Here is a 9,760-nt window from a genome sequence, read left to right as displayed (position 1 = left end):
AATATACCAATAATCTAATTCACTGAAATGTGTAAATTTACAGAAAGAACAGCAGTTACCCATATTGCATGAGAAGGGAATGGTTTTGCTCTGAACTGATTCATGAAAGCATCTGGGACTGTGGTGCTGCTCAGTCTGGTGATGTCTGTGGCTTTTGCCTGTTTGCTGCTGGTCCTGAGTCAGCCAGGGGGGTCTGCAGAGCTCCAGTGGTGCCTCTCTCTTTTCTTTGAGAGTGGGGTGCAGTTACTTCTTCTGGCTGAAGGGGAGACGTTGATGCTGACCTTTTACTGGACACATTGGTCTAATAGCCTGTCTCTGCCATTCCTGGCCCAGCAGAAGGGAAAACGTGCTCCCTCATTGCTACTTTCAGACACCTGTGACTGCCAACACAGAGCACTGCTTTATTTTTAGCAGTGCCCCCAGCCATTTTTATGCCTGTGCTCGTAGGAATGCTGTGGAACTGGTCCTGAGCTATCCCTCTGCTCATCCACACTTTCCATGGCAAAGGCATTTTTAACTGTTTCACTTCCCGATCATCAAAAGTTTTAATTTGACCCATGGCAGTTTTCCATACCATGCCAGCACTGGTCAGCCATTCGTATTGATTTCTGACATCTTTTATGTGTCTGCATCTCCTCCCCTTATGCACCTTCCTCGCTTCTCCTCTGCTTCCCCTCCACTACCCAAACCTGGTCCTTCTGGAGCACCTTAGTAATCAGTGTGCTTCGCACCCAGCCGCAACACTCAGGTGTCACAGCCACAACCAACAACTCTCTGATCGATCTCGCTCCTCTAGATTTCTGGGGACTGATTCAGCTGTCTACACAGAGATGTTTAATGCCACCTGAGATGCTCTCAATAATAGTTCAAAAATACTTTCTTATACTTTCTTATAAACATATCCCCCTTTCATTTTTGTGTGAATGGAGAGGGACAAGGAAGGGAGTGCTCTGTTGCTCACGGAAAAGGCAAACCTTCAAATAAAAAGCTTACAAACGAGGCAGAAACACCACCTGCTGAGCTGCATGAAAACACACACTTGGCTCTTGGCATGAGGTGTGATGTTCCTTTGGGCCTGGTTTTCCCAGCGGTAATGCCTTAGTTGTAAGTGAAAAGCCACATGGTAGGGGGAAGGCATTGGAGGAGAAGCCAGGCTTTCTTTTAAATTGAAGCCTGCAGAGGAAAAGGGCAAATATAAGCAGGAGTCCCTGTGCCAGGGCTGAAAACTCCTCTGCTGGCAATGTGAGGAGTTGTAAGGACAGGACCAGCACAGGGAAAATGTGGGGCCACTGCTGAATGAGGTGGGTGCCCTGGTGAGGGAGGATATAGAGAAGGCGGAGTTACTGAATGCCTACTTTGCCTCAGTCTTCACTGTGGTATCCCTGGAATTAAGAGAGGAATCCTGGCCAAAGGAAGACCTTCTCTTGGTTGAGGAGGATCAGGTGATAGATCATTTAAGCAATCTGGACACCCACAAATCCATGGGCCCCAATGGAATGCACCCACTAGTACTGAGGGAGCTGGCAGATGTCATTGCTGAGCCACTCTCCATCATCTTTGAATGGTCCTGCAGGAGAGGAGAGATGCCTGAGGACTGGAGAAAAACCAGTGTCACTCCAATCTTCATAAAGGGCCAGAAGAAGGACCTGGGGAACTACAGGCTGGTCAGTGTCACCTCCATCCCCGGAAAGATGATGGAGCAGCTCATTCTAGAGGTCATCATTAAGCAAGTGGAGGAAAATCAAGTTATCATTAGTCAGCATGGATTCAACAAGGGGAAATCACAATTGACCAACCTGATAGCTTTCTACGATGGCATGACTGGCTGGGTACATGAGGGGAGAGCAGTGGATGTTGTCTACCTAGACTTCAGCAAGGCTTTCGACACTGTCTCCCATAACATCCTCCTAGGGAAGCTCAGGAAGTGTGGGCTGGATGAGTGGTTGGTGATGTGGATTGAGAAGTGGCTGAGTGGCAGGACTCAGAGGGTTGTGGTCAGTGCTGAGTCTAGTTGAAGACCTGTAACTAGTGGGGTTCCTCAGGGGTCAGTATGCAGCCTAGTCTTGTTTAATTTATTCAACAATGACCTGGATGAAGGGACGGGGTGTACCCTCAGCAAGTTTGCTGATGACGTAAAACTGGGAGGAGTGGTGGATACACCGGAAGGCTGTGCTGCCATTCAGTGAGACCTGAGCAGGCAGGCACAGAGGAACCTGATGATGGTCAACAAGAGCAAGTGCAGGGTCCTGCACCTGGGAAGGAATAACCGCAATGCACTAATATAGGCTGGAGGTGGACCTGCTGGAGAGCAGCTGTGTGGAGAGGGACCTGGGAGTGCTGGTGGACGACAGATTGACCATGAGCCAGCAGTGTGCCCTGGTTGCAGTGTGCCCTGATTGCCAAGAAGGCCAATGGTATCCTGGGGTGCATGAAGAAGAGTGTGGCCAGCAGGTCGAGGGAGGTTCTCCTTCCCCTCTACTCTGCCCTAGGGAGGCCCCATCTGGAGTACTCTGTCCAGTTCTGGGCTCCCCACGTCAAGAAAGATGAGGAGCTACTGGAGAGAGTCTAGCGGAGGGCTACAAATATGATGAGGGGACTGGAGCATCTCTCCTACGAGAAGAGGCTGAGGGAGCTGGGCTTGTTCAGCCTGAAGAAGAGAAGACTGAGAGGGGACCTTAGAAACACCTATAAATATCTTAAGGGTAGATATGGAGGATGGGGCCAGACTCTTTTCAGTGGTGCCCAGCGACAGGACCAGGGGCAATGGGCACAAACTGAAGCACAGGAAGTTCCATCTGAAGATGAGGAAGAACTTCTTCACTCAGGGTGACGGAGCCCTGGGACAACTACGCAGAGGGGTTGTGGATTCTTTTTCTCTGGAGATGTTCAAAACCCAACTGCAGGCAGTGCTGTGCAGCCTGCTCTGGGTGACCCTGCTTCAGCAGGGAGGTTGGACTAGATGATCCTCAGAGGCCCCTTCCAACCCCTATCATTCTGTGATTCTGTCATTCTGTGATTCTTCCCCTGCAAGTTGTGTTTCCAGAGGCTGATTTGGCAGTTTCTGTCCCTGTAACCCCCCCATTCTGCTGCTCCACTGCAGGCAGGCTGGGAAGTGTCAAGTGATGTGTGCTTTTCAGTGAATTCAGATTGTTTAATTTCTTGTGGCCTACGAGGAGAGGCTGAGAGAGTTGGGGCTGTTCAGCCTGGAGATGAGAAGGCTGCAGGGAGACCTTATAGCAGCCTTCCAGTACCTGAAGGGGCCTGTAGGAAAGATGGGGACTATGTTTTTAGCAAGGCCTGTTGCAACAGGATAAGGTGTAACGATTTCAGACTGAGGGAGGGTAGACTGAGACTGGATATAAGGAAGAAATTTTTTACCATGAGGGTGGTGAAACACTGGAACGGGTTGCCTGGAGAATTGGTAGATGCCCCATCCCTGGAAACATTCAAAGTCAGTTTGTATGGGGCTCTGAGCAACCTGAGCTAGTTAAAAATGTCCCTGCTCGGTGCAGGGGGGTTGGGCTAGATGACCTCTAAAGGTGCCTTCCAACCCTAATCATTCTATGATTCTAGGAGAATGTGTTCCATGCTCTTCCCAGGCACAGAGGTGAGGCTGACAGGTGAGTAGTTCCCAGGGTCTTCCTTGCTACCTTCTTCAAAAATGGGCATGATGTCTCCCTTCTTCCAGTCACCGGAGTCTTCATCTGAATGCAATGACTTTTCAAATACCAGGGAGAGTGGCTTGGCAACTACACCAGCAAATTCCCTCAGGACTCTGGAATGCATCTCGTCAGGTCCCATAGACTTATGTACATTCAGGTTCCTCAGGTGGTCCCAAACCTGATCTTCCCCTACAGTGGGAGGGGCTTTACCCACCTGTTCCTCATCACGTGGTCCATTAGCTGGGGAGGGGTGAGGAGAGAGGTTGTCAGTGAAGAATGAGGCAAAAAAGTTGTGGAGTACCTCAGCCTGCTCCTCATCTGTTGATTAAAGGGCACCATTTTTGTTTGTTGGGGGGGAGGGGGGGGGTACGCTTTCTTTAATCTTCCTTTTCTGGTTGCAATAGCTGTAGAAGCCCTTGTTGTTATTCTTTGCATCCCTTGCCAAATGTAGCTCCAGCTGCACCTTGACCCTCCTGACCCCCTCCCTACACAACGGGGCAGAATCCCTATGCTCTTCCCAGGATGCCTGCCCCTGCTTCCACTGCCTGTGCATTTCCTTCTTGCCCTGTAGTTTGACCAGCAGGTCTTGACTCAGCCATGCCAGTCTCTTGCCTTCCTTGTCTAATTTCTTACAGCTCGGGGCTGAGAGCTCTTGTGCTCTGTGGAAAACATCCTTAAAGATCTGCCAGCTACGTTCTGCTCCCTGTCCCGGAGCACCGTTTCCCAGAGGGTATATATACATTATGGTATATTTTGGTATTTTGATATATTTTGGGTATATGTGAACTCTGCAAACCTTCAGGAGGCCTCTGAGCTTTGAGGCTGCACATTTGGCAAATGTACTCCTGGGTGGGTGTTTTGAAACAGAAGCAGAACTAAAACCTGCTGAGATGCATGAAAAATACGCACTTGGCTCCTGGCATGAGGTAAGAAGTTCCTCTGGGCCTGAGCTGGTGAAAGAAATGAGCAATTCAGACTCTGTTCTGTTCGTGATGGAACTATGTCATGTTTAGATAATCTGCAGTGCTGGCTTGGCCGTGGCACCCTCACTCTTGCTCCTCCAGAGGACAGAGGTGAAAATTAAAATGGACAAGCTGGAGGGTTCAGATAAAGACAGAGAGATGACTCCCCAGTTACTATCACACGCAAAACACTCGACCTGGAGAAAATCAGTTGAATTTATTGTCGGTTGAAAATTGAGTAGAAGGATGAGGAACAAAGGCAAAACTAAAACAACTTACCTCCCCCCGCCCCCCCCCTCCTTCTTCCCAGGCCCAGCTTCACTCCTTCATTCCCATCTCCTCTGCCTCCTGCTCCCAAGTGGTGGAGGGGGATAGGGAATAGGGGTTGCAGTCAGTTTGTAATGCATTGTCCCTTCCACTCCTTCCTCCTCGTGCTCTTCCCCTGCTCCAGCGTGGGTCGCTCCCATGGGCTGCAGTCCTTCAGGGCACAGCCACCTGCTCCAGCATGGAGTCCTCCCCAGGCTGCAGGTGGAGATCTGCTCCACTGCGGACCTCCATGTGTTGCAGTGGGACAACCTGTCTCACCGTGGTCCTCTCCACGGGCTGCAGGGGAATCTGTGCTCTGGCACCTGGAGCACCTCCTCCCTTCCCTTCTCTGAGCCTGTTTGTTGCAGGACCTTTTCTCACAATTGTCCTCACTCCCCACTGGCAGGCAGTGTTTTTGTCCTTTCTTAAGCAGATTGTCCCAGAGGAGCCCCCAGCATCGCTGATGGGCTGAGCTGTGCGCTGTGGTGGGTCCACTGGAGCCAGCTGGGACTGTCTTTCCCCAGCACAGGGCAGCCTTGACCTTTCCTTGCAAAGACTGCAATGGACCCCCCAGCAGCCAACACCCAGCATGGACACGGTGTATATGTTCCACACTTCACTTTGCATGTAAGGCTGGCATGGAAGTGGGCTCTGCACCCAGCCGTCCAGTACAAGGCCGACCCTGCATTGCCGTCTCTAAGCCAGAAACCACCTCTGGTGAATGACAGTGATCAACATCTTCACGCAGAAGTTACAAGCCAGTGCAGGACAGTGGTACAAGTCATAGCATTACAGGTCACGGTATTACAAAGTACGCTGCCTCAGCAGAAACAAATGTAAAACAAAGTAGATATAAACACATTGTTAAGTCAAGTAGTTTCAATCAGCAGATACCAAAGCATTGTTAGAAGTTTTGCAGCATTTTCCTTCCCCCTTTGCAGCTAGCCCATGTACCAGGTCTAAATTACTTTGTTATTGACAATAATTTAACTCAAAGCATTATCTGACTCAAAGGATAACAATTAGCTATTTATCTCATGATAATCTACTTCAAAGAGTTTTAATGAATTTTTCTTAGCTTGGATGGCGAAGGTAGAACATTTGAATCATCTACACTGTCTGGAGAGTTGCATTAGAGATTAAATGACTTGGTTTTCACAAGAAAATATCAACATTTTTAATGGGCTGCAGGTTTAATCACATTTCCTACCTCATGCAAACCTTGCCCTTCAGACGGGACAGAGACCTTAGGAGGGTCTTTTCCAGTTTGGGATTGCTGAAAATCAGAATAAGGGAATGAACAGCCGGAAAAGCATACTGAAAAAGTGAAACAAAAAACATCACAGGATTTTCCTGCTTCAAGACATAAATCAGTGACAAGACCAAACATGTAAAGTTAATGCTGTAAATGAGGAAGAACGACAGAATAGATTTCATGGCTTTGATATGGGCATCGGTGCTGAGATTCTTCACTGAGTTTGTCTGCATCTTGCGCTGGTGTCTCCAGAGAGAAAAGAGGAGGAGAAGGGCAGAAGAGATTACTGCCGTGAATGCAACGGCATAAACAAAGCCAGTGAGAAAAAAAACAGGGAAAAAATATTTATCTATTCTGATATCCTGTCTCCAGAAATTTCCCAGGCTGGTGGAATTGAAGTTGTCATTATACGCTTTAGCAGTTATGTCGTAGACAAATATGCAGAAGACCAGGGATAAAAGCACGAACCCCTCCAACAGCCGTGGCACGATCCTGTCAATTTTCACTTTCAGGTAGATGAAGAAGCGGTGCCTGAAATTTGCAATTTTTATACAATAAAAGACACAGAGACAGGCAGAAACCCACAAGTTTGAGGAATTTAAAAAGCTTTGAATAGTTACAAATATTTGTGGTATGGGGTAAACATAAAAGCAGCGAGCATAAAATGTTGAAAGAACAAAATATAGCCCTGTGATGCACAAATACCAGAACCTGACGCAGCCCAGAAACAGCAAGATCTTCTCGTTGGAGTTAAAGCTTTTCTTTTTGACCCAAGCAATACAAAGCACAGAAACAATGAAAGCGTTTATCCACATGCCAGCAAATGCCTGAAGTGTGATGATGGCCGTAGCTATGGCGTCGTATGAAGTGGCATTAAATAGATGTTGGGAGTAACAGGCTTGCATCCTCCAAGGTGGGTAGCGGTGCTGTGCCAGCAAGGTGAGCTGCTGCACCGATGCTTCGCGCAGGTTGGCAGCAGCTGTGTCCCGAGTGTCGCGTACGGGAACAGGAGCTTTATAGAGCTGCTGGTGGTGGGGACTGCGGTGCTGCTCCTGCGGAGAGCAGGGCAGGTGCAGGAATGTAAATGTGCTGGGTATTCCCTTACCCGGTCTCAGTGTCAGTCTTTCCTATTTGAATTTCAGTTCCAAAGAGCGATGTTGGGTGACACAGACAATGTAGGTGCTTTTCTGCAGCGAGCAGTGATTGTGCTGTGTTTGATGGCTGCCAGGATTCATGATCTGGGTTCTCCTGTCCCATGGTCAGCTACGATGGTCACGCGGAGGGGTGTGCTCAGTGAAGCATGGTCAGGGGAGTCACTGTCCCCTTTCGCTGCAGAGTCCAGGAGCTGCAAAACTTAATGAAGAATCTGGAACCTGGAGTTCATTTTTATCCTTCGAGGGCACTGGAATCCATGTTAGTTTTGCCAGTGGTAATGCCTTAGTTGTAAGGGAAAACCCACGTGGCAGGGGGAAGGCACTGAAGGAGAAGCTGGGCTTTCTTTTAAATTGAAGCGTGCAGAGGAAAAGGGCAAACATAAGCAGGAGTCCCTGTGCCAGGATTGAAAACTCCTCTGCTGGCAATGTGAGGAGTTGTAGGGACAGGACCATGCAGGGTTACCTGCACAATGATATTCCCTCCAGTTTCCAAATGACTTAAAGTCTCCTGGAAACTATTGTGGTTCTTTTTTTATCTGGCAAGGTGTGTTAAGCTCTGAAGGGCCCGGAGTGCCTATAGACTTTGGGTTTGTGCTGCTGTGGTGGAATCAGTAAAAATCAAAGTCCACAAAACATCAATCTCATAGCGACGTTTAGATGCTTCCATTTGAATCATTATGGATCATTTGAAACCAGTCACGCTTGAGTGAGTTGACGTTAGCAATGTTCACTGCACTTATGGATGGATATTGTCTGGCAGCTCAAAGGAGAAGTGCTTAACCAAAACAAGCCAATGCTGTGAGGCTAAAAAGGCAAGAATGAATGTGAATCCAGATCATCTGCAGTTCCTTCAGACCTGCAAAAGGTCAGGAATGAACCTGTCAACCTGTGATGGTGATGAGACTCCTCTTGTGAGTGTGAGGAGCAACCTTACAGGTGCTGGACACAACGCTACTGCCCTGCGGCAGGATAGCAGCAAGAAGCAACCTTTAGCGAACCACCCACTGCAGCTGGCCATGAGTGGGTTTGTTCCCCTGCAAGTTGTGTTTCCAGAGGCTGATTTGGCAGTTTCTGTCCCTGTCACCCCTCATTCTGCTGGTCCTCTGCAGGCAGGCTGAGAAGTGTCAAGTGACAAGTGCTTTTCAGTGAATTCAGGTTGACTTGTGTCTCGTGGCCCCAATTTTATGGGATGGATGTTGGTGACCATGATTCTGGGGGAAGGATGCTGATGAGGCATGTGGATTAACTCCTGCTTTGCACTCTTGGATACCTCAGTCCCCTCTCCGCTCATACTGGACTTGTGGCATGGGCCAGGTGGATGCCCTGTGCACACGTGGTAGTACTGAGTGTGCAACCCACGAAGACTCCATACCCCCCGGCTCTCAAGGTGGGTAGTCGTGCTTCTCCCCTGACCCCCATCTTCTGGAGCTCCCCCCTCCCTGTCCCGTAACAACCCTCTGACTTATTGCAGCGCCCGACTGCGGGGTCTCGTAGGCTGGGAGGAAAGATGGCTGGCAGGCTGCAAAGCCCAGCGAGGGAGCTCGCTGCTGAGTATCTCCTTCTTCCTCTGTCTGCAGCCGCATCGGGACTGTCCTTCCTCCGACGGACTGGGGTGCAGCGTCACGCTGGGCAAGTGAGCAAAGGGGAGGCAAAGGCATCAGCAACAGCGGCATGAAGACAGGAGCAGGAGGCACTAGAGGTGTGTGGGAGCAAGAGAGCTGCAGGAATGTGCAAAACCCCTTTGTGTGTCTGCCAGGAGGAAAAAACCTCCGAACTGTTGGAGGCAAAGCTCAGCCCTCTTCTTCACTTGTCACCAAGGAACCTTTCTTCAGCCCTGCTTCACCCTGACCCACTGGACTCTGTCCACAGGGAAGTCCTGGGAGGGATTCCCGTGTGAATACATTGGGATCTCTTGGCTTCGTAGGCACATGAGTGGGACCAAACTAGGACCCCTTGGCTGTACTCCTGCTCTGAGGGATGAGGTCTCTGAGATCTCCAGGGGAAGTCCAAACCAGCACATTTACTGTTGGCATTCTCTTGATTACGAAAAGTTCGCTATTTTTCAGTTACAGAATAACAGAATGGTAGGGGTTGGAAGGGACCTCTGTGGGTCATCCAGTCCAACCCCCCTGCCGAAGCAGGGTCACCTACAGCAGGCTGCACAGGAGCGCGTCCAGTCGGGTCTTGAATATCTCCAGAGAAGGAGACTCCACAACCTCCCTGGGCAGCCTGTGCCAGTGCTCCGTCACCCTCAGAGGGAAGAAGTTCTTCCTCATGTTCAGACGGAACTTCCTATGCCTCAGTTTGTGCCCATTGCCCCTTGTCCTGTCGCTGGGCACTACTGAAAAGAGCTTGGCCCCATCCTCCTGACACCCACCCTTCAGATATTTGTAAGTATATATTCGGTCCCCTTCTCCAGGC

The 9,760-nt window shown here is 49.6% G+C and overlaps 1 protein-coding gene across 1 annotated transcript; it reads right to left on the bottom strand.

Annotated features, from left to right (window-relative positions):
* Positions 1-6,136: 6,136 nt before the first annotated feature.
* On the bottom strand, positions 6,137-7,090 carry LOC104336017 (taste receptor type 2 member 9). The gene has a single exon (XM_009941823.2). The coding sequence runs from the start codon at positions 7,088-7,090 to the stop codon at positions 6,137-6,139; it is 954 nt and encodes a 317-aa protein (XP_009940125.2).
* Positions 7,091-9,760: the final 2,670 nt, after the last annotated feature.

This window comes from Opisthocomus hoazin, chromosome 2 (assembly GCF_030867145.1).
Source record: "Opisthocomus hoazin isolate bOpiHoa1 chromosome 2, bOpiHoa1.hap1, whole genome shotgun sequence".
Lineage (NCBI taxonomy): Eukaryota > Metazoa > Chordata > Aves > Opisthocomiformes > Opisthocomidae > Opisthocomus > Opisthocomus hoazin.
This window is presented reverse-complemented; position numbering and strand designations above follow the sequence as displayed.

Excerpts from the sequence above, each read along its gene's own strand:
- LOC104336017 (XM_009941823.2), bottom strand. The coding sequence starts at position 7,090 with ATGCAAGCCTGTTACTCCCAACATCTATTTAATGCCACTTCATACGAC.